Genomic DNA, 23,475 nt, shown 5'->3' on the forward strand with positions numbered 1-23,475 from the left:
GAAGAGGTAGTGTAAAGAACGCGCCCGGCTCCACGCTTGCAAGGCCGCCCGCGCGCTGGAAGACGGTGACGTCATATCACAGGCGGCGCTGTAAGCAGTTTCCCTGCTCCATCGCTACAGGCTACAGTGCCATCGCTCACTGTCTTGCTTGCTTGCATGCCTGTATGTGAACAGAGGAACGGAATTTCTAATCCTGTTGGTGATCGGAACGATGCGTGCGAGGTCGAGGCATTGTCAGATGAAGCACTGCCTGCCTTCACAATTGATCTTCTGGCTGCAATGTGCACCCCACGCCATCACAGTTCCTCATTTCAGTTAATTGCTTGAGTTTCTATAACTTAGCAAAGCCACCACAAACAGGAAATTCGTCAGCAGACTGTGAATGCATTGTTAGACTTTCCTTCACACCAGACCAGTGTATCACAGCAGGAAAAGGTTGATGCAGCCTTAGACATCGGCAACCTGGAGGAAGCACAACAGATTCTAAATTCACTGGGTCAGCCTCTAGAACTAGATGACATGACAGGGGAGCGTAGTGATTCCAGGCTTATATTTTGTGTAGCTGGTTACGCTGCTCGGAAGTGCATCTCAGCATTGGAATGTGAAAACTGGGCTGTCCTGTTAGTGAGCAAACATGCGAGAGACGACGGAGTTGATGGCTACACTAGACGCCTTGACCGTGAGGGACTCCTGTATGTGTCTGAACAGATGTGCAGACTGATAGAGACAATGGAAAATGCCTTCACAGCATGCATGAGCAAGTGCAAACTCCACAGTGACGCAGTGATGGAAGTATCATCAGTCCTTCTGGGAAGCCCGCTTAACAGCGTTGGTTGTGAGTCACATGAAACAGAACTGACAAACAGAATTATAAAGTTCTATATTTTGACGCACCTCCACTTCTACGTGAAATCGCTACCCGAAGCAGTTAGGAGAAGAGGAAGGCGAAGAATTCTAAACTGGGACGACTGTAACAAAGAAAATTGCAATGTGCTAAAACATTTGTGAGTGGGAAAGAAAGATATGGTGATTAATAGTTTTCAACTTTGCCTTTTGTAATATTTAAAGCGATTTTAGCAATACAAACCTTGATGTGACTGACGACCATTAAATGCTTTCTGCCCTTTTCATCTGCTAATATCATGCTGCGGTATATCAACTAAAAGATTAGCTTTTACCTGAGTGTATTCCAGCTGAACAACTTCTTGTCCTGATAGCTGTGTCTCAACTAACACTGTTTTTGCTGGATAAATGAGAAATGGAAATTGTGAAATGTACTGGCGTGCTCATCAAGACCTAAGGGATTGGCGGAGCTCTGGATGTATATCAATTACAGGCGAAAGTCTTGTAGAGTCCTACTTATCATTAATAAACTTTCGCGCCTCGCCTAATCTATATTGAAAACCGGGGTCATAAAACAACAGAGATTAATGGCGCTAGAGCTATTGTTAGTGTTCCAGGTTTCAGACAGAAGAGGAGAAAAGGAAGAAACATCGAAAACAGTGCATTTGCACTACGTCTCGTAACAGTTTACACGCTACACAGGCTCAGTGGCAACATAACCGCATAAAATTTGTATACAATCGTCTAGTACAAAAAAGCAGCCGAAGCAGTGAAAGTTGCGCGAGCGCCGCCATGCGGCCGTCTTCCACAACAGGGCCGGCTTCGAGGGCGCGATTCTCACACTACCCCTTCTAGCCACTGTACTACAGTGGACGTGATTAGAAAAACACATCTTCACCTTGGCCTTGTCCGTTTGAGTGTTTCCTTACAAAAAAAGGTTTCTCCGGTTATTCGTCTACGCGGTCCGCATAATCAGGTGCAGCCTTGAACATTGTCACGGCTCGAGGCGCAAGTCCCACATGGTTGATTTTGGTTACTTGGCGATTCGGTTTGGCGACTGATTGTGAAATTTCCGTACAGTCATCTGTGTTACCAGAGTATGTGCGGCTCTCATATTTCTTCGCCGGAGGGCCTCGGGAGTCAGGATAGTTGCGGAACTGCATATTTTTAGCCTGGATGACTTCTTAATGATATAATCCACACACATTAAGTTTATCACACTGTTTAGGGGGATTTGACGTCGATGAAAACGAATTTGATGTCCTTAAAAAAAATCAAAAATAAAAACGCGCCGTGCTATTTTCTAAAATAGCACATGGAGAGCATTTGGGAGTGGGCGCCTGTCAGATATCGCAATCCTATAGGGAGCTACGAGTTTGACGTCCCCTGGTGTGAAATCTATCAATAGACGTACCTGGAGGCACCGAATTTAATTTCATTGACAATGCCAAGTGTGACTGGCCGTTAAACGACAAAGACCCTCTCTCCCGTCGCACTCGCTCTTCCAGAGGCCCAGCCTCGAATGCCAGCCCTCTCTACTCCTCGTGATATTCGTAGCGCAGCAGCTACAGAGCGGCAGCAATGATGGCGATCACTGCGTAGTTAGTTGCAGTAAAAGGACCTTCACCACTGACCTTTCGTGGAGGAGGAAGAGGAACGACTGTAAAAAGATGTTGAAAGTGCGCGTATGGCGGGCCCGCCATAGTGCGCGGAGCAAAAGAAAGGCTGAGAATGGAAACTTCAGAGACCACGGTGTGAACATAAAGACAGAAGACGAGTTAGCAGAAAGATGAAAGCTGAGGAGGAAGGTCAGATGAAAGGAGAGGGAAAGACATGACGCTCGTCGACAACGACGCCGATCTAGTCATGTGAAAGTCGCCTTTCCCTGCCAAGTGGAGCAGCGCTTTCTCGGATACACGGGTGTTCTCTATGTCGACTGTAGTCCGAGCCGCTTTGATACTGAGACTATAGGAGCGGCCACAGGAAGTTTCTACAACGCTGCGATATCAGTCGTGCTCGGGTCCAGAACTTCAGCATCTCCCCCTCCCTCCCATCGAGTCCCTCAAAGACGCTCTCATCACCGACCCTTCTGCTACCGGACATGCCAAGAGGACCGCAAAGACAAAAAATGTCATCCAAACATTCGCAATTTTAACTCGACCCTCGCAATGGCTTCAATGGGTGATCAGGTTGCACCTTCCAAGACGGAACGATCCATACTGCTTGCGAATCCAGAACCACGTTTACCAGCGCATGTGTCGAACCACCTCATTCACAAAAGAGCCAGGAGAAGCAGTACGGAGAAATTGACGTTCTGGACAACTTGGAAGCAGCACAAAGGCGCATGGAGGAGGAGGAGGAGGAGGAGTGTCGTTGGGAGGAACCCGAGAGGTCTGCCTGCCTGATTAGGCGGCATGTTTCTCGGGAAGGGAAAAGTGGTGGAGAGGAGGAGAGGAAAGGGTGAAGTGGAAGACCGAGCGGAATCCGCTCGGGGGGAGGATAGCTGCGTCCATGGGCCGACTTCAGGGGAACTGTGCCAGCATACGCCTATTACACATCTGAGGGAAACCCAGGAAAAACCCCAGAGGGCACAGCCGGCCCGCGGATTCGAACCGCGGACCTCCCAGTCTCCAAGCGCACGCGTTACCGCTGCGCCACCGGAGCTGGTACACAGGCGCATGAGGTAACTTCGCCAGGCATCCTGGAGGTCACCGTGATACGTGGAGCATCCCAATGAAGGCTATCGAAGGAGGTTCGCATGTTTTCCGGGGTGGGTAGTCAGTCACTCAGTCCGTCCTTTCTACGGCGAACAAGACGGCTGTCGTCAACGTAGCAGAAGACAACTATGTCCCTGCCTCTCGAAGTATTGCCGTTCATCGAAGAGGAGGAACTCTGCAACATATCGTCGGCATCGACAAAAAAATCGACGATCTTCTCACGTATCCCCTGTTGCTCCTGAACAGAGTACGCGGTTGGCATACTGATTTGAAGAACTCCGAGAACAAGGGGGTCACTCAGAAAGGGCTTGTTATTGGCTGTGTGCTCCGGGCCGGGCCGACAAAATACGCCAAAACCGCGGGCCGGGCCCGGGCCGACAGAAGACGCCAGCACGGCGGGCCAGGACGGACTCGGGCCGGCAAACATCTTTCCGAGAGTCAGGCTCGACCGGGTCACGCAGCTAATTCCACGCAATGGTGGATATTAGTTCATATCACCACGTGCTTGCGTCATAGCGGTGCACAGTACTTGCAAAAACAAGCAAGGGACACTGCATTACGCGTATGATTCGACCCTCTATAACATTTTCAAAGCCACTTTACGTTGCTCCTGACTCCTCACGTATTTCACAAACAGGTTCGCAAACCTTGGTGAGAGGGGTAAGGATTGGGAGGAGTTTGTCGACGGCATCCTCTACATCTACAAAAACTTGGTAGTGTAACGGTAACGCGCTTGCCCGCGTGCGTCTGGATAAAATTCGGTCTCGTGCAGTTCTGATGTCAAACCGACAGTTCTTGTATGTTTGTTGCCGTGTCTTCTCCTCTTATAAATATACTTATAAATTTGTGTGATAAGCGCTAGAAACGCGTACGTCACGTCTTGAAATACTAGGCCGCGATCTACGCATCGAGTCACCGGGCCGGGCCGGCCTCTATTCACTGGGCCATCGGGCCGGGCCGCCCGCATAAAAACATGAAGGTCCGGGCCCGTGCCGGGCCATTTTTCGATGCGACCGGGCCGGGTCGGACCCGGAAAAGTGGGCCCGTGCAGGACTCTAGTGTGAGGATCGAACAGAATCGACTTAGTTACCGTAGGACGCACCAGAAAAAGCTTCGTGTCGACATGTCATGGGCTTCAAGACTAACTCAGCGGAGAAGATGATCCACACAGTGTCTTACATAGAAAAGGAGGTTGGGATAAAGCACTACAAGTCAACGTTTTTTATCCAAGGGGTCATCGGTGTAACATGCAATGGAGAAACCCCCTAAGGAATTCCAACGACCCGCCTGCGACGAAGATCCTGCAGAATCCCTGACCTGGGAGCCAAGCTGATTGGGGACGGTTGGTTGTTAATGAATAATAAGATCCAACCTAAGCGGGCTTAGCAGTCGGCAACAGCCCCAAGCGGAAACGGTAGTCGTGTCGTTATGACCGATACGGCGACATGCTGTTCATGAGTGGGGATCGTGTGTCCTGGGGCAACTTCGTTGGAACCTTGTGACGATACTTCCCTTAGAACTAAGGCTGCGAAGTGCGGAACTTTATTCTTTTTTTTCTCTCTCTCTCCTTAGAACGACTGAGGAAAACTCAAGGAAGGCACCTAGAGTGCACAGTCGGTGCGGGATTCGAACTCAGGTACTTCCCAGTATCCGAGAGCGAAGAAAACCATACCTTCACGCTTTTCACGGTCCAGGGGGATAAGTGCCACTGCCAACTAGCATTCCAGGACACTTGCTGCAGAACGGTTTGGAGAAAAGGGGCCTCGCAAATTATTCGATATTCGCATATCACATACCAGTATGTAAAATAGCATTTTTGAACAAGGCAGTTTTTTTGGCGATAATGGAAGAGTCCAAAACGCGCGTGGAGGGAAGATGGAAGTGCTACTGGACACGAAAATTGGTTACTTATTTCGCAAGGTCATTGGCAAGTCTTCCCGCGAATCAGCCTGTGATCGCTGCGTTTTCCATCATGAGCTACTTATAGGGTGTATTCACATGACGTCAAACGAACGCGTTTGGCCGCCATGGTAAAAGTGATCACCAGTGGGAGGAGCTTAAGCGAATGCTACGTCACAACGTGACGTAGGTGAATACCCTCTATAAGACCCTACAGAGTTCGAACGCGTAGCCTGGTAGTCATCGGACACTAACGACCGCTAATGCTTAGATAACGACTCGCGCATGGGAGTGCCTGGTAGATTTCGTTGAGGGCAGCCGCGACTTGATCAGCGCCTTCGGAAAGGAGGTTTGCCCACACATATCTCGTACCCGCATTGCGGATAAACGTGCTACACTATACCTGGTCCAAATAATATAAGAGTCCGCCCGCCTTATCATGGCCGACATACACTCACTCGATACCTTTTCTCTTTTTTTTATTCCGTGCTAGCGCCGCGAAGCAACTGCGGCTATGAGCAGCGTGCAGACGTGGACAGATGGAGAGAGGACAGCAGGAAGGAGAGGGACAAGGGGGGAGGGGTAGTATGCGTCCTTTGCCGGCATTCGTCTGGAAAGTCTTCCGGAAAACCAAGGAAAAAGGTCATACAACACCTCCGCTGGAAGGATTCGCGAATCTTCGACTTTCGTCATGCAAAACCTCCGGTCGACCGTGCCTGCACAAGTCACATCATATGACCATGCTTTCGTGATGATGACGACAAGTTTTCAACTACGCCGAACAAATACACCAGAATCCAATCGAAACACAAAATGAGCATGCAGATATCGTGGCTCGGCTTCGCTGCAAAGCAAAGGGAACGTACAGGGAAGCTGCCTTCCCCTTACTGACTCCGCGCTGCATTTGCACAGACCGGAAGGACACAATCTTTCCTTTTTCGTAGAGCGCACGTATTCTTTTCACCAACGTACGTGTACACAAATTTGCGAATCTTTATTTCATTCGGTGTCGCGGTTCTATCACATAAACATGTCTGCCAGGTACGCGTCAAACTCCTCTTCTTGACTCTTCTCCGCGTCGATAACATTCGGCTTGGCCCAGATATTCTCTTCTTCCTCTTTCGCTGACACTTCCTCGCCTCCGCTTTTCTCTGCCGGCGGAGCATCAACCACCGCACTTCCACTCGGACGAGATTTCTTTCCACCGGACTCATTTTCGTCGGCACTGCCAACCTTCCTCTTTTCCGGTTGTTTCGTTAGCTCTTTGCGCTGGAAACGATAATTTAGCTTGAAGGAACATTCGCTGCAAAGTCTGAGCTTCACTAAAGCGTTCTTTTTCTCGTTTTGCTCCAAGTACGCGAAGTTCACTTCCCAGGTGCGCATGCCTTCGGAGCATTTACACTTCTTTTCGCCGCACGAGAACTGTCCCGTCCCATCAATCACCTCTTGCTCAGTTCGCCAACGCATGGCGATCTTATTCGCTTTGTAATAAGTAAGGTCACAGATGCAGTATTCCTTGAATAATTTGTCGTAGTAGCGCTTCGCGAGCTGTTTCTCCCAGCTGTCGATGTCGTCGGCCGTTTCGTCCCAGAGGAACCTGTGGTTCTCGCGTATGATATCGAAATCAGTGCGATCCCGACTGGCATCACGTTTCAGCTTCGCAGTAGTACCTGGGTAACATAAAAGGTAATCGTTGATCAGTTTCTTGTGGCGTGTGTAAGCGTCCAGAGCGAGGAAGCAGTGCCGTTCCCGACGCTTCTCTTCCTTGTCATACTCGGTGGACACCACTTTGCGTGAAGCTTTTGCGTCTCGTTTTGCCTGCACGGCGACCGCCAAATCTTCTCTATCCAGGCGTTTACGCTCAGCTTCGCTGTCGTACTCGAAGCTAGAGTCATACTCGTTGCCCAAATGAGTTTCAACGAGGTTAATGCCCTCGGAAGCAGAACTTGAAGAAACGCCTTCCGCCATTTTACTTTGCAAGAACACCCGCGTGCACGAGAGTATGTATGCAACTTGCGACGACAGCGACCTCAACCAGTGAGCGAAACAAGACGCGTCCTGATACCGAGAGTTTCCAAACGCTTCTTTCTCCTCTCTTTCAATCATGGCGGACACGGTGGGTGATGTGCTCTCCCAACTAAATGAATCCCTCAAAGAAGCTAAAAATGAGACCGAAAAATATCGGGCGACACCCGCGGGAATGGCTGTGGCATACTCTAGCATAGTAATCATGGCCCTTTTTCCCATTGTGTATGGTTCTTTCAAGTCAGTGACGCACCAACGCAAGCAAAAGGTAAGCGCACCGATGTGACATATGGTCCACGTATGCATACTGTTTTTTGGTAGACCTGTCTACATGTCATTCGTCGTTCCTCCCCACGGTTGGTGCAGCTTTCAGGATGCGGTGTGCTCAGGAATGACGATAGTCTTCAAGGAGACGTGGTAATAACAGTACACGTGTAGCTTGACGCGTCACTCCAGCGCTCCGACACATATGTTGCACTGTGTCGGGCCGGCATTGCTTAATACCGCCGTGTCATAACCACATTAGATCATATTGATCGTAGTCTCCGACTAACTGGCACATGCTCAGTGACAGTACTATGGTTTTTCGTAAACCTATGGTCTTTCGTGTGTAGAATCACGACTGTCAGCTCCCTCGTCATATAAGAAATGTGACGCACTGATACCAGAGAACAACGTGAACAATTTGCTTGCATGCATTATATTCCGATCTTTTTATTTATTTATTTATTAAAGGAGTCTGGAGAGAAGCCAGAGACAATGACACGGAAGGATGCAGCAATGTTTCCTGTAATAGCCAGTGGAGCACTGTTTGGACTGTATATATTCTTCAAGGTAATCAGACTCTTAGCTGATCGCAGGAATAGATCCTGGCGCTTATTTCAACAGTCAAGTACTGAGATATAGGGCTTTTCTATTCCAGCTATTCTCAAAGGAGCACATAAACCTTCTTTTGGCTGGCTACTTCTTCCTGCTTGGGATCATGGCCCTCGCTCATATCATGAGGTAAGCTCGTGATTTCTCTATCTCACTAGGACTGTTGTACATAACTATTTTATTTCGGGTTAATCAGGCTTGTGCGTGTGCGCTTCAACAGTCTGATTCATGTTCTCACTTCAACAGCCCGTCAATGGATCGTGTTTTACGAAAAGTCTTACCCACCAAGCTATATCAATGGGAATACCATCTCTCCTTCCAAGCGTGCCCCACGAGTGAGGGTGAAAATGAGGGTGAGAGGCAGTTGAAGTGACGGGTGAGCTTGCTGCCGTCCGGTGCCACCCATAGTTGCATCACTGGTCGTTGGTCTGATCATTAAAATTAATCATAAAACTCGTTTCAGAAATCTTCGACTACCGTTTTAATTACAGTGATGTTATCTGCTGGGTCTGCTGCGCCCTCCTTGGTGTCTGGTACCTCTGGAAAAAGGTGATTTGCACCGACTTTTTTTAGAGATCATTGGCTGGGAAGTGTCTTGAATCCCTACTTACAGTAGGCAGGACAAATCTGTTACTATTCCAGTCCAGTTCGCATAAAAGTTGAGCATGAATCTGAGACCGGGGCCTAATATTTATGCCTGGCCCAGTTTTTCCCACTCATTTTTTGCATTGGTATGCATTGCTATGTGAGCTTTTGTTAATTTATTAGATTCTCCATACTTAAGTGCGTACTTTCTAGCATTTCTCTTGTCATGTTGCTTTGTCGTGGTTCTCACTGTTGCTGTTTTTACATTTTTCTGGTAGCACTGGATTGCAAACAACCTGTTTGGTATTGCATTTGCCATCAATGGCGTGGAACTGCTGCACATCAACACAGTCGCCACAGGGTGCATTCTTCTAGGTGGCCTTTTCGTCTATGACGTGTTTTGGGTGAGCCTCCACAGAAGCTTTCCAATCTGTGCAACATTTTTTAGTGATAACCGGCGACAATTATGTTTGAGAGGTAGTACTGGTGCAACATAACAGCATTTACTTTTTCTGGGTAGGTCTTTGGCACAGACGTCATGGTTACTGTTGCAAAGTCATTTGAAGCCCCCATCAAATGTGAGCCTGCTGATTTTTTTTGTGTGTTTGCAGCCAACTTGTTATGGAATGTCAAAGGTGTGCGAACTCAATAGTATACTTTTTATAGTGGTCTTCCCACAAGATTTCTTGGAGAATGGTTTAGAAGGGTCAAAGTTTGCCATGTTGGGTCTTGGCGACATTGTCATTCCGGGTATTTTCATTGCACTGCTTCTCAGATTTGATGCAACGTGAGTAGCGTTTTAAAGATTTTGTGACTTACATTTTGTTGGCGTATAGTATGTGTGATTTCTGAGTGTCCTGAGGTCAACTCATGAAGGACTCTCTTGCAGGCTCAATCGCAAGACTCACGTATACTTCACAAGCAGTTTCATTGCTTATATAGTTGGGCTCGGTACAACAATATTCATTATGATGTACTTTGAGCATGCGCAGGTAAGTCTAATGAATATATGTGCAAGCTTTGTTATTGTTAAAATTTGTGCTAGGAAGAAACAATGAGCATCATGGTTTACAAATTAGGCACATCAGCTATTTGGCTAAATGCTTGGTACATTTTTTGCATGTACTTAATATGTATTATAAAATGCTTGGCCATGTGTTTTATTGGTACATATCAGTTATTATTTGGTAGAGACTAGCTAAATGTGAGCCCCATCACAGTTCTTGTAGACCGTGCTATCACTGATCTTTTATGCCAGCACGTAGTTAGTTTTCATGCATTGAATTGCACACAAGTGGTTTCGAGGTGCATATGGATGCGTATGGAATATATATATGATATTACATAATATAAGTGTGACAGTGTTATAATGTAGTCCTGAAAATACACATTATGTACCATATCATATTCTTCTTGTAGCCTGCACTTTTGTACCTGGTTCCAGCCTGCGTGGGTGTGCCTCTGACTGTGGCCCTTGTCCTTGGTGACATAACCGCCATGTTTAAGTGAGTGCTTCCTTTTCACACGGATACTTGTTACTATAACTTGTGTACAGGGGGCAGGCATATGTCGTAGTACACAAGTTATGCAGACCCATTAGGTTGAAGTATTCTATGCATGCCAACGACGTGATGTTTGGTACAGTGTGTATGAACATGTGAATGTTCCATCCAGTTTACATCCTTCCTTGTTATGAACTGTGGGGTGGGGGAATATACATTTATTAAAAGGAAAGGTCTTGTGTTGTTCTACTGCAGTAGCATTTTTCCTCTAATGGATATAATACAAGCCAGACAACACTACTACTGTTGCCTTGCAACTTGCGGGTCTGGAGATGGGGTAACTTCGCCAATAATCCTGGCCGTTACCGCAGTACAGGGAGCTTCCCAATGAAGACTTCTGAGGGATGCTCGCATGTTTTCTGTGGTGGGTAGTCCTCTTGGACTACCCAAATCCCAGAGCAAGAGTGTTAGCACGCCCCTCCCTCTCCTGTGCCACCATCATCTCTCCCCTCCCTCTTTCACCCTCCCCCTTCTCCCTCCCCTGGGTGCACCAAGCCGCCACTTCAGAGCAGGCTGACCGCACCTTCCCCCTACATCACTCCCCCCCCTCCTGCGGGTCTGGACAAAGTTATGAAGGGTGTGATGTCATGACTGCATGAGTAACGTTGAATCCTCACACTAATTACATGACTGGGTATGACACTGCTGGTGGAGTTCTCTGCATCTCGAACATTTCAATTAGAATCAAAGGTTGTACAGCACATTGGCCTTTGGCATGTACAGAAAAAAATGACTAGGCTTTTTTGAGCTACACCCCATCCAGGTAACCGAGACCACTATTTCCAAATATGTAAAAAATACAAAGCCAGATGCTTTTGTGCCAAAAAACTCCAACTCATCATCATTTGCATTTCACTTTCAGTTGTCACTAGTAATGCAGGTGAGAATCATTACACGGACCACAAATCGTAACCCCAGGCAAAGTTAGAGCTGAACATGTAATTTCACACACTTGTAGTGTGTCAAAATTTCATAGGTTATTTTTGTGAATGCACAGAAAGACCTAAGCACTCTGTGCCCCCTGCATTTCACAGGACAGCAGCTGCAGCTGGTTGGCCATAACAATTGCTCAAACTAAAGTATCGACACTCGGGACTGTCTTAATGACCTGCTCGCATGTCTCTGAATCTGTGCACAAGACAGTAAACTGACTTTCCATTCGAAGGAAAGTGGCAGTGATCACATCTTCCTTTCCCCTGAAAGGTACGAGGACCACCCAGCTGTTGAAGCAGGACAGAAAGAAGTAGAAGACGATGTGGACGAGAAACAGACCATAAAGAAAACCACTGAACCGGAAAAGAGGCGTTCGCCACGGATCAACTCGTCACAGGACGGCAAGAAGGACAAATGAGCACAATAGAATAACTCTAAATTCAGCCATTCATCATCAGCGGCGCAGACATATTTCTGCTCATGCTTCGTTTGTCACCCATGTTCGTCATCAGCATTGCTCTGTTGTTACACTGACTGTAAAGGACCTGACTTTTTTTATAGTATATTTTCTTTCGCAATTTTTTTTAGCCTCAGACGCACCAAAATGCTGTTATATTTCCTAGTATTCCTTTTGCGATCAACCATTGCTGGGACTATTCGATGGAACGTTTGAGGCTCCTGTCGACATGTTTCTAAATAAATATTTGTCTCCGAACTGCTGCCACACCTGTACTTTAAATCCACGGGTGATTGTGGATACACCTTTTGCACAAAGTTATTCTCTTATAGGGTGCTAGGTGGGTATTTGACATCCTATGAAAGCGACATGAAAGTGAACTTGATTAACACCGAGAACAAAGTATAATTAATGTAGATACAGGTGTGCCTCTTAGCATGGAGTTGAACTGAGTTTTTTTTTTTATGACACTCTAATTGTTCCATAACGTTGAACCATGCATTATGTGTACAAGACGCTTGTACAGCTATATTTTCAATAACTCAGGGGCCCTCACATATACTGAAATTCAAGTAAATATGCTCAGTCATGCAGTTACTACTATGCGCCCCATATTCCGCCCCAAAGCGTTCATTCAATCCCTGAGTCAGTATTTGGTGGATTAAAAAATGAAACAAACTTACCTGCTGTAGAAGTCTGGAGATGCGTAAAAACTCAAAAACGCGGGCAAAGCCACTGAATACTGAATCATACCCTTGTCGTCTGTTACCATGCCTGTTACGGAAAAAGAAAGGGGGAAATTGAATATCATATTACTTGAATTTCCGTGTATTATTTTTTTATTCTTTAAATGTATCTATGCATGTAACGATTCGTAGATTCAGTATTTCTGAAACGCTAGGCAATGGCCAAGCCGAAGCGTTTGCCAACAGCTCATCGCCATCAACATAATGGCGTCCGTCAGCAAATAGTTCTCTTTTCGGAGTCGTGTGCGTGTAGTGCTTTCGTGGCAACGCGGTACAATGTGTTTATCGGCAGCGAACTAGGTAAGCATATTTCTGCGAAGACAGTTTCCCAATGATCCTGCCGCGAATGGTTTGTATACTGAACAGCGAGTAGTGACCGGTGAGAAAATGCATACTACTCATCGTAAGCAGTAACAGCATAGCGGAAATTTGCTTTTGCATCGCCTGAGCCAGTGATAATCACGTTTAAATACGAGCAAGGCGGTGCGTTTCCGCGGACGATAACATGTAAAAAATTAGCTTCGGTCGTAATGGTATACCTCCCCCAATAGCTCACGATGGACCTCGCATTTATAGGTGCGGCCAGAAAACAGTTCAAGCATGAAGGCTTTAATTCTTGTGGGTGGTTACGGCACAAGGCTTCGGCCTCTTACTCTCAGTCGACCAAAGCCTCTGGTTGAATTCTGCAACAAGCCCATGATGATGCACCAAATTGAAGCTTTAGTGGAGGTAAGCGTAGTGCTGTTTATTGAAACTTAGCCCCGCCATATCCTGTTATCTCGTCCTCGAACTCTTTTGGGTGACTCACTTCGAATCACGACTATATTGTAGTGTTGCTTGACGCTAAAGATAAAAAAAAAATCCTCCCCCGTACCTCAAAATTTCCATTTTGTGTTAGTAAAATTTCACTACAAAAACTAGAATTACTTGTGAGTTTGTACATATCATCTGGACACTTAACAAGAGCGGAACCAAAGGTTGATACTGTCTGAAGCTAGTAAACGAGTCCTGGTAAAATTGAGGTATAGTGGTGCTGTCACCACAGTGAGTGTACACTGCCACCATTTATATTTGCCCTTGTGTCTGTTTGCACGGATACTAAGTTGTGAAAACATGCCATGCAATCAATACCCAAAAGTTTCCATCGCATTCAACTGCCATTTTTTTCATCATGGCCTTTTTCTCAGTGCCGTAATGAACTATGACAGATTGAAACTATGCTTTCAAATGCAACACTTTTGCTTCAGGCTGGAGTGACGCAAGTCATATTAGCTGTGAGCTACCGTGCTGAACTGCTTGAAAAAGAAATCAAGGCTGAAGAGAAGAAGGTGACTAAAAAATAAAACATCCTTTCGGTTGCCGTTTTATGATGCATGTTTTTAATCTTTCAAGCTCGGAGTAAAGATTACATTGTCTCAAGAGGAGGAACCCCTCGGAACTGCGGGACCACTCGCCCTTGCAAAACATTTGCTCACCAACGATAATGAGCCATTCTTCGTGCTCAACAGCGATGTCATCTGTGACTTCCCGTTTAAAGAAATGGTTAACTTCCACAAACATCATGGGAAGGAAGGCACTATTGTGGTATGCTATTCAGCAGTCTCTACATTAATTTCATTTGTTCAGATCCTCGAAGTCCCAAGGGCATTACATAATGAGAGGAGGAGTGCAGTGCTATGTGGCTAGGTCCACACTGTGGGGAAGGGGCCTATTTTGTCAAGCAGAATCCATTACAGTAAAACCCCGAGTCCAGGGAGTCGACAAAAAACGGTTCAAGCACATCTTGGAGGAAGCATGTGTGCATGGCATTCTCAAGCCATTAGTATCTTTCTGAACTTGTAACATTTTTTATCCTAACTTATGAATTGTTATGTCATATGTTATGCCACCAAGCATCATGACCCCACAAACTTATACTCTGGACCAGTGGCGTCACTAGGGGTGGTGACGTGATGGAAGGGTGTGACATGCCGCCCAGTAGCTCTCTTTCTCTGCGGTGACATGAGGAGCCGTCTGCGAGCGAATGATCTTATTTTCTGCCTGTAGTATTGAATTTGTTATTTATCGCATACCGTGTGGTATGGAAAAGGATTCCTTATAGGAGCGGGGGAGGGGATGCAAAGAGCCCCCACACCGGGTGGCGCGTACCCTAGTGATGCCCCTTCACTGGATGGACGTTGTCCTCCTTCCAAAGCCTTTTTGTAATATATTTGTAAATATGTAATAATGTGTGTGCAGGTAATAAATATATAATATTTATGCTATATCAAAGCAGAATTCGTAATACTGTCGTACCAGACTTGTCGGTTCTTTCTTTTTATTTTTTGCTATCAATAAGGCCTATATGTACCTTTCATGTTGACCAGGTCACTCGTGTTGAAGAACCTTCGAAATACGGAGTCGTCGTATATGATGAAGTGGGACGTATTGAACGCTTTGTTGAGAAACCCCAGGAGTTTGTTTCAAACAAGATCAACGCTGGCCTCTACATATTCAGCCCTGCCATACTGCATCGCATCGAGGTAACACCATCCATGTTGTACACGTAGGTAAAGCTCGACTCATTGCATTTCTGCACCCGTACACAGGTAAAACCAACATCGATTGAAAAAGAAGTGTTTCCTGCCATGGTGAAAGACAATGAGATTTATGCCATGGAGCTGCAGGGCTTTTGGATGGACGTTGGGCAACCAAAAGACTTTCTGACGGGCATGTGTTTGTACCTCCAGTCTCTCAGGGCACGGTCGCCGCACCTGCTGCTCGCGTCAGAGGCTGGAATTGTGGGAAATGTCCTTGTGGCAAGTAGACCTTTCGGGTGTAGTTCCGTATCGGGACCACTCGTTTTTAAAAATTACTGAAATGGTTAGGAAAGTAAATATTGCATAGAAGTGGAAGAAGATCATATACTGAATCTGAAGATGTAAGAATTATAAAATTCTGTGGACTAGAAGTTTTTTTATATGCATTTAAGCAACCCCATCTGATTCACTTTTAGCGCAGGAGAAACACGGGAATGCTAAGCCTAACGGATTCGAAACTTGCCGTCTTGCGGAAGGTAGGATCGTTGAAATGGGCTAAATCACTGGGCTAAATGGGCTTTAGTGAGGTTAGGTTAAGCTAGGTACTACAGATTGTGTGTGTGTGTGTGTGGGGTCTGCCCCTGGTCTGCCCCCCCCCCGGCACGCACTAGGCGGTGCGGGCGTCGGGACTGTGTCTCGGGTTAAGTCAGTTAGGTCCTCAGTCAAGCAGGGATGGGCAGTATTTAAATACATTGTAATTAAAATACTATTTAAAATATAAATACATGTATTTATATTTTGTATTTAAATACAGACTTGAAAAATGTATTTATAATTATATTTAAATACCAGTTTTTGGGTATTTATTCTAGTAAATACTCCTAAATACAGTATATGCTGACTCATATCTTAAAGTTGCCCTCCATTTGACCTTTCGGGAAGAAGAGAGAGTTTGGGGCGCAGTTATGCCGTGTTTGTGCTACCATGCACATGCGACAAACAATTTTCGATGGCAAGTTTTTCACGGTTGTTGCGGACAACGGTCGCGACTAGCCAATTACTTTGTTGTACGAAGCATCTTCGTCAAATTTAATACAAGCATTTGTTCATCAGCACCTGTGCAGATGCTCTTCTCATTTGCGAATCTGATTGTACGGCCGAACAGAAGATGCCTAAAAGATACAATATTCGAGAAACTTCTAATATTAAAATTGCCATGATAACGTAACAAATAAATGCTATTGTTCGTTGCTGATTTGTTGTTATGATCATCGTTATTTCTGTAATTCCGGATGACATTTTCCTCACAGTATTTATGGTAGTAGTTACGGTATTTAAATACTGTATTTATATTTTGTATTTAAATACTCATGTTGAAAAGTATTTATGCAGAGTATTTAAATACCACTTTCAACAAAGTATTTTGTATTTATATTTAATTACTCAAAAAATGTATTTATGCCCATCCCTGCAGTCAAGATGGCGGATCGCCATCAAGAAAATAAAATTTAATCATCAAATTGAATTTTTATATGTTTTACGCAATATACGAGGGACATTCCTGTTGAATTTCGTTACTAATTACTTCCTCTTTCACGTAAAAGCGTTAGATTTTTGCTTTTATTCGTTTTTCTTTAAAAAAGCCAGTGGTCCCGATACGGAACTACATCCGACCTTTCACTAAAAGGCTTCACTTCTAGATCTCCAGTTGACGTTGTGGTGGTATACTAATACGGTGCTTTACTCGCGCTTCGTTTTTTAGGACCCAAGTGCCAAAATAGGAAGGAACTGCCGCATTGGACCAAATGTTACGATAGGTCCGAATGTTGTAATTGAGGATGGTGCCTGCATCAAGAGGTGCACATTGCTTAACGGAGCCACAGTCAAGTCTCACTCGTGGCTGGAATCCTGTATCATTGGTTGGCGCTGCACTGTGGGGCAGTGGGTAGGTGACAGTTTCGTACAGATAAACTAATGGTGACAAAAGTAGCATATAAAGTAATTGTTCTCTTGCTTTCACACCGAATCATGTAAAGTAGTTTACAATATCAATTAGGGTGAGTAACATATCTGCTTTTGCAGGCTGACAGGAGTAACCTTGCACTAGAAACATTGCTCTACGTTTGTTCATAAAGAAAAACTTTAATGAGTTTCATTTTCCAATGAAAAAAAACTGTCCCTTGCATTGTGTGAAGCATATTTCATACTGAATGTTGCTAGGTGGGATGACTTAAAGGAGTACAGAAGGCCATCCCAAAAATTTTCAGATTAAAACGTCCGACGAAAGTGTGTGTGTCAATTTACAGAATAGCACGATAGGTTTTGATGTGTGCAATTTGTTTCCGAGAAAAAAAAAAAAAGAACACATAAACATAGCTCCGCGCGTTCATCCTTAACTTGCCACTCCGGGTATAACGAGGAGGAGAAGCATGATGCCATGTCACCGATGACGTGACAGGGTCCACGCGTTCTGGTTCGCTGGTCACTGAGGGGTCAGCGCCCTGTCCCTTTGCCGCCGTAAACCAGTTTTGCCAGTTGCCCCGGAGAATTGGGGATAAAAGGAGCGGCCGAATCATGACTGAGCCAGGAGCAATACTTTTTCAGAGCCCCAAACAGCCGAGTAGCAGACAACATTTCTCTGAACCAATCAGCGAGCGCGGACTCTACAGCGTCAGCGCAAGGCCGCGCGCAGATCACAGGCTCATGCTGCTCTCCACCGTCGTTGCGCAAGGTCGCCTTTTGCGGTGTATTTTAATTTCAATTTCTGCGATAATTATGACTCTGTGGTGCATCCTACTGGCCTACTTAACATATATTTTATAGGTTTTATAGGAAGAACACTGTGTTGAAATGACTTCTGTGCTGCTTTAAATCCGATCAATTTCTGTAGGTTGTGAGCCCAAGAAAACTAGGAAATGACCTTGAAAAGTGTGTTCATGAAGGTTACCTTTAAGCATTTTATGAAGGAAAAGTTTTTTGAACTTAAATTGTATTAAAAATGAGCAATTTGTAACGTCATCGAAATCTGCATCTTGACCAGGTTTGCTGGAGCAGGGGTCCCCTTGAAGTTAGGAATTGTGTACTGGATTTCATTTGTGTTCGGCGTAATGATTTTAAATGTGTATTTACTTAATGTCCCGGCAAAATGTGTGTTGTGCAGTGGCTGTGTTCACACGATGCCTCATAGCTCACAAATCAGTGCTAACGAAGTGGTTACCATGATTGCAGGTACGAATGGAGAACACTTCTGTCCTGGGGGAGGATGTCTACGTCAAAGATGAAATCTACATTAATGGTGGAAAGGTGCTACCACACAAAGCAATTTCAGAGTCTGTAACAGAGCCTCAAATCATCATGTAATGTACAACTGTAAGGATTTCTCGAAGCTCACAAAAAAAAGGGGTTTGGGGTTTGTTGTGCCTTTAAGGCTATTTTCTTTTTTAATGTTTTCATACAACGACGGAGTTTTACACAAGGGACCACGGGTGTTTGCCTTGTTCTGAAGGTGATGCAAAACGAAGGTTTTGTAAATAAAGTGGCATTATTTGGCTCTTGCCAAGCAATCGTATCGTACAAAGTGCATTATGGTCACTCACTATTTCAGTGCATATCAGTTGACGCAGGCAAAATATCAACCTCCTACACGTCATTATGGAAAGTACGTGGAACTGAGAGGTTATGTTATGTGTGTATCACCACAAAGAGTAGTTCTTTGCGTGGTGGAATATAGGAACAACAGTGATTGGACTTCTTTGCGGTCCCTTTAAAAGTTCTGTAGGGCAACATGGATGATAGGGATGTTCTTCCCACTTATACTGTGGGGATGAAAGTAGTGGCTGCCCACTCAGCTCCACAAATGTAGCCATGTCATCTTAGGTGGAGGTTGACTGCAGTACAATTCTTCCAAGGTGACAATATTGCTTAAATGGCTTTACCATTGTCTTTATAATGACTTTACTTACCTGAATGAAGGTCCTTGCATCAATAGAAGAACAGCTACGGAATTTGCGGCTAAATATGAAAGAGCACCATTTGTCATATACCAGACACAGAGCTGGAAAACCACATCATGTTTTAATGCAATGTAAACCTGCTGATGCACAAGATTCTCGTTCAGTTACAAAAATGTTCAAACTGCTAAGAGAGCAAACAAGTGTGTGAAGTATCATACGCATTTGTTTTATAAAACAGGTTTATGTACAGCCTCATATCTCTCAAACAGTCACTCTTAACATCTTCAGGATGAACAAGCTACGAAACTGAGGATCTCTTGCAGGTTTTTCTTCTTCACTGACATGTCCCCATTTTGAGCCGTGAGAAAAATTTTATAATCTACCTCGTGGAATACGACACTATCTATGATTCCCACTTTGTTCATAAGCAAGTTGGTTATAACTGGCCATGATTTTGTATCTACACAGCGACTGCAGTGAAATAATTATTCTAACGAGGGTGTTCGTAAAATTTGTAGATGTAATTATCTGCCGAGAGCCTTTTTGTAGCTGCAGGGCATTGCTGCAGTTCAATTTGTCAGCATTATGCAAGTTCTTAAATGTTTGGTACATGTCACACAAATTGTAAATGTTGATGGGAAAGGAAACATGCTCTTCAGGATGAAAAAAAAAAAGAAAAAAAAAAGATCAAAACAATATCGAACACCACCTATCACCATGGAGTGACATTAGATGCCCACTCTTTTCAAACAAATATAAAACAATCTTGTCCTCTTTTTTTTTTTTTAAGATGTGAGCCCAGGAAACTTTAGAAGCGTCCGTCCCTTAGGTTTTGAGTCGCAGTCCAGCTCTTACCTTCAGACCACATCCAAAAGGTATTGTCGGACAAACTTAGGGACTGAGGAACATTTTTGCATTCTTGAAGCACCAGAAGTATAGTATAGGTCATACATAAGGTCTGCAACGGAAGATAGGAAAACTATATAAACAATGGGTATATAAACTTTCCGTTCTTCTAACTACCTGAGCAGTGCGTAACGTGCATAAAGTAACCTCATGGTGAAGAAACTTTGCCGAAAAACGAATGTCACCGCTGCTTCGAATAAATGTACCGGAATAAAGTAAAAAGGCGAGCCTAACATTTGCCGAAGGAGCTGCGAGTAAAACAATGTTACTCGCTGAACTTCCAGACCCGTTCACGATAGAAATGCAACTGTACCGAAGAAATTTGTGGTTGGTTGGTTGGGTGGGAGGGGAAAAAGAACTCTAAGCACAGGTATCGGAAGAGATAGTCCCATTTGGCAAGTTGCAACGAGCTCCCTTTACAGATGACACGGTATCGAAAAACGAAGAAAACCCGAGAGTGAGTTCGGAGGAGTTCTCTCTGCTCGCTGTGGTCGGGTTTACACTCGCACGCGGGCAGTGCTCGGGGGGGCACAGTGCTGGCGCATTTTGGCGACGGTGGTCTTGTTCTACGCTGCCTTAGTTGAGAAACCGCCGGGAAGGAAAGGAGGTAGGTGGCCTCTCCGCTGCTTGTCAAAGGCGCCGGGCGAGCAGCTGCGCGAGTAAGAGTCCGCCAAGGAGAGGAACAGTGGAAACTCGCAGACAGGCAGCCATGCCACACTGCTGCTTCAATTCAACTTCCTGCGTGAACAAAATGGAGGGATCTTGTTCAGTCCTGGGCTATAATTGTAACTAGTTACTTTTTCTGCAACTATACAGTTGCCCCATAATGTAAAAGCCCGAGTCTGGGCACAGAGAGGGACGACACACAACAAACGACTCAAACCACAAAGTTTTCTTTGTGAAAAAGAAAACTTTGCTGATTTGAGTCACCCAGTTACAAGTAATTACTGTAACTCAGTTATTACACGTGACAGTGTGAAATCTTCCGGAATCATTGTGAAACCAACCGCGGCCCCGTGTTATCTCTGAATGATTTTTCGGGTTTAAGGAAGCTCTTCGTGTTGTTTGAAAATACAGTATATTGAAATGAAACTCATTGAAACCCATATTGAAATGAAACTCGTTCAGATTACACCTAAGAATCCTGTGCGTGTTTGGAAATACAGCATGGACTGTGCACATATACGGTTGTCCGTCCTGGCGAGGACGCAAAGTAACTGTAAGGTAACTGTATAGTAACTGAGTTTCTTGGAACAGTAACTAACTACTTACTTTCTTAAAGCAGTAACTGTAGCTCTAACTAAGTTACTTTTTTCGAAAAAGAACTGTACTTTCTTCTGTACTTAGTTACAGTGACAAATTGCTTTCCTGTGAAAGTAACTTCTAACTGTAACCAGTTGCCACTTCTGTTGAAAGTAACTGAAATGGAACTGAAATTCAGTTACTCATGTAGCGCTAATACTTAGCCACATGTTGGGATGCTTTGAACGTCTTTCTCCTTGTGAACACGATACTGGCATTCATTCGCGCGCTCCTGGTGAATGCCATTTTAATGTGGGATGTGTGTTTGGACTGAAGAGGTGGAAATTTACTAATGGTAACTTCGAAAATCAACTACCACTTAAATGTAACAAGGATGTAATTACGCATGCTAAAATAAAATTTTGGAAAATCACTTTTACACAAATAGTTTCTTTTCTTTTCTTTTTTTTTTTTTTTTTTTTGTGGGACAACACAGTAGCGAAGTTATCTTACCGTGGTAACTGCACCGTAAACTGCGACGTAGTTAATTTTTAAAAGTAACATACCAATGACTGATTTTGTCTGATTGGCATGCTTCAGCGATCCAGTTTCATTTGAGAAAGTGAAGTTGTGTAGCTTTAGAAATAAGCACTGCATTTACTCCCACAATTAAATGCGCATGTTAAAACAAAAACGTAGTGCCCTAGAGGGGGATGCGTCAATTATGCGAGTAAATATTATACATAGTGCAAATCACTTCACAAGTGAACGCCTACAGAGAGTCAGGAGGCGGGTACCTCAGCGTGGTAGTTAATGCATATTTCCGGCCGTTGTCTCGGGAGACTGCTGTGATTGCAGAAGATGGTCTCATTCCGTGGCACCTCTTCCTGCACCAGAGGCGCTGGCGTGCTAGTGCAGTTACAGTCCGTGTACACGACCAACATCACCAGGTTGCTCGACGGTACAGACTGCACGATGAACTGCCTGCGCAGCACAGAAGCGTAAGGGATGCTGCGTAGCGACTGTAACAGTAGGTGCATTCTTTTCGCTTGCACCTCCTGCACCAGATCTGAACTGGGTTATTTGCGTGCTGCACTTTCCTGTTGGCAACCAACTCCACCGCTTTTAAGCGCAGTATTAAATACTACTTCCGCTCATCTCAATAGATCGCAACATGTTATTGTCATTTTTCCTGTCTTTGTCTTCCCTCACTCTCTCCATCGACTCGGATGTGTTAATGCATTTTTTTATGTATTTTTAATGTATTTTTTATGTATGTTTTCTTTCTTTTTTTTATGTATCCTAGTTTCCAACTGTACTCATGACAGTGCTCCTCGCCCAGTGTGTTTCCTTGAATTGTGTTCCTGCCTGGACTGCATCACAGGGCTTGCCCTCGCAGTCCTGTTTATTATTGTATGTTGTTTTTCGTTGTTTGTGAGCAATAAAAGAAGAAGAAGAAAGAAGAAGAAAAGAAAGGCATTACTAATAAAGTTTGTTTCAGCTGGAAAGTGCAGCTCCCGAAAACCCGTCTTGCGTGGAGTCCAAAGTAGTGCAGTCCAGTGCAAGTGAAAAGAATGCGCTTAGTGTAGCAAAGAGTACGGGTTTGCGACGGCTTACTTGTCACAGCTACGGTCACTACACTTATAAAGTTTGCCCTTGATGGGCTCCGTATCCATGGGTGGTTGCATCTCGTAGAGGTCAATCTCTTTGTCGCACGGTCTGGGCCGTGTCTTCCGAAACGTCAACACCGGGTCGTCGCCCAGGTAGTCCATCACGTATTCGTACTCAGCTGCACAGAGTATTATTGCAGTCAGGCGCAAATGCAGTTCAAAGCGCGTATAGCAAAAACTTCTCCAGGTGGTGCTGGTCGTGCTTTGAACTCGACTTATTATACCAAAGTGGTACTTGCCTGTTGCTACAGCCCACTCCAGGTTAAAAATCTTACTAAATTCAAAGTTTATCAAGAACCTAAAAAGGAGTGACAAAAAAATAAGACGACTTTCACGCATTCCTTTTACGAAGGAACATCAGATTCCAAACTTACGCTACTAGGTGCTGCCATCCCCACGCTAATACCTTCCATAAAGTGTGAAAGGGCTGTAATGGAACAGTTATAGCTATTAGGAAAGGAACAATCCAAGGTTACTAGACGAATCACACGGCATTCATGATGTAAGAATGAGACGGCAAAATATTTACGTTATTTACATAT

The 23,475-nt window shown here is 44.8% G+C and overlaps 4 protein-coding genes across 4 annotated transcripts in view; 2 read left to right on the forward strand and 2 right to left on the reverse strand.

Moving 5' to 3' along the window:
- Positions 1-6,428: 6,428 nt before the first annotated feature.
- On the reverse strand, positions 6,429-7,494 carry LOC135399058 (protein FRA10AC1 homolog). The gene has a single exon (XM_064630725.1). It carries the CDS (start codon positions 7,425-7,427, stop codon positions 6,480-6,482), a length of 948 nt encoding a protein of 315 aa, XP_064486795.1. The 5' UTR covers positions 7,428-7,494; the 3' UTR covers positions 6,429-6,479.
- A 49-nt stretch (positions 7,495-7,543) lies between these two features.
- On the forward strand, positions 7,544-12,155 carry LOC135399057 (minor histocompatibility antigen H13-like). The gene is made up of 11 exons (XM_064630724.1): positions 7,544-7,752; positions 8,220-8,318; positions 8,407-8,489; positions 8,607-8,713; positions 8,824-8,909; positions 9,224-9,349; positions 9,466-9,523; positions 9,612-9,732; positions 9,835-9,937; positions 10,365-10,450; positions 11,711-12,155. Exons 1-11 carry the CDS (start codon positions 7,564-7,566, stop codon positions 11,856-11,858), a joined length of 1,206 nt encoding a protein of 401 aa, XP_064486794.1. The 5' UTR covers positions 7,544-7,563; the 3' UTR covers positions 11,859-12,155.
- Positions 12,156-12,832: 677 nt separating this feature from the next.
- LOC135399061 (mannose-1-phosphate guanyltransferase beta-A-like) lies at positions 12,833-18,741 on the forward strand. Its single transcript, XM_064630727.1, has 8 exons — positions 12,833-12,943; positions 13,220-13,372; positions 13,891-13,971; positions 14,036-14,227; positions 15,010-15,165; positions 15,232-15,441; positions 16,925-17,107; positions 18,391-18,741. Exons 2-8 carry the CDS (start codon positions 13,244-13,246, stop codon positions 18,520-18,522), a joined length of 1,083 nt encoding a protein of 360 aa, XP_064486797.1. The 5' UTR covers positions 12,833-12,943; positions 13,220-13,243; the 3' UTR covers positions 18,523-18,741.
- A 476-nt stretch (positions 18,742-19,217) lies between these two features.
- The window catches only part of LOC135399059 (voltage-dependent calcium channel subunit alpha-2/delta-3-like), a 93,392-nt gene continuing 89,134 nt past the window's right edge, over positions 19,218-23,475 (reverse strand). Inside the window, exons 34-38 of the mRNA XM_064630726.1 lie at positions 23,308-23,360; positions 23,173-23,231; positions 22,881-23,052; positions 22,061-22,247; positions 19,218-20,759 (exon numbers count right to left, since the gene is read on the reverse strand). Coding sequence (XP_064486796.1) covers positions 20,652-20,759; positions 22,061-22,247; positions 22,881-23,052; positions 23,173-23,231; positions 23,308-23,360 — 579 coding nt within the window. The 3' untranslated portion in view covers positions 19,218-20,651. The remainder of the gene's footprint in view (positions 20,760-22,060; positions 22,248-22,880; positions 23,053-23,172; positions 23,232-23,307; positions 23,361-23,475) is intronic.

This window comes from Ornithodoros turicata, chromosome 6 (genome assembly GCF_037126465.1).
Source record: "Ornithodoros turicata isolate Travis chromosome 6, ASM3712646v1, whole genome shotgun sequence".
Lineage (NCBI taxonomy): Eukaryota > Metazoa > Arthropoda > Arachnida > Ixodida > Argasidae > Ornithodoros > Ornithodoros turicata.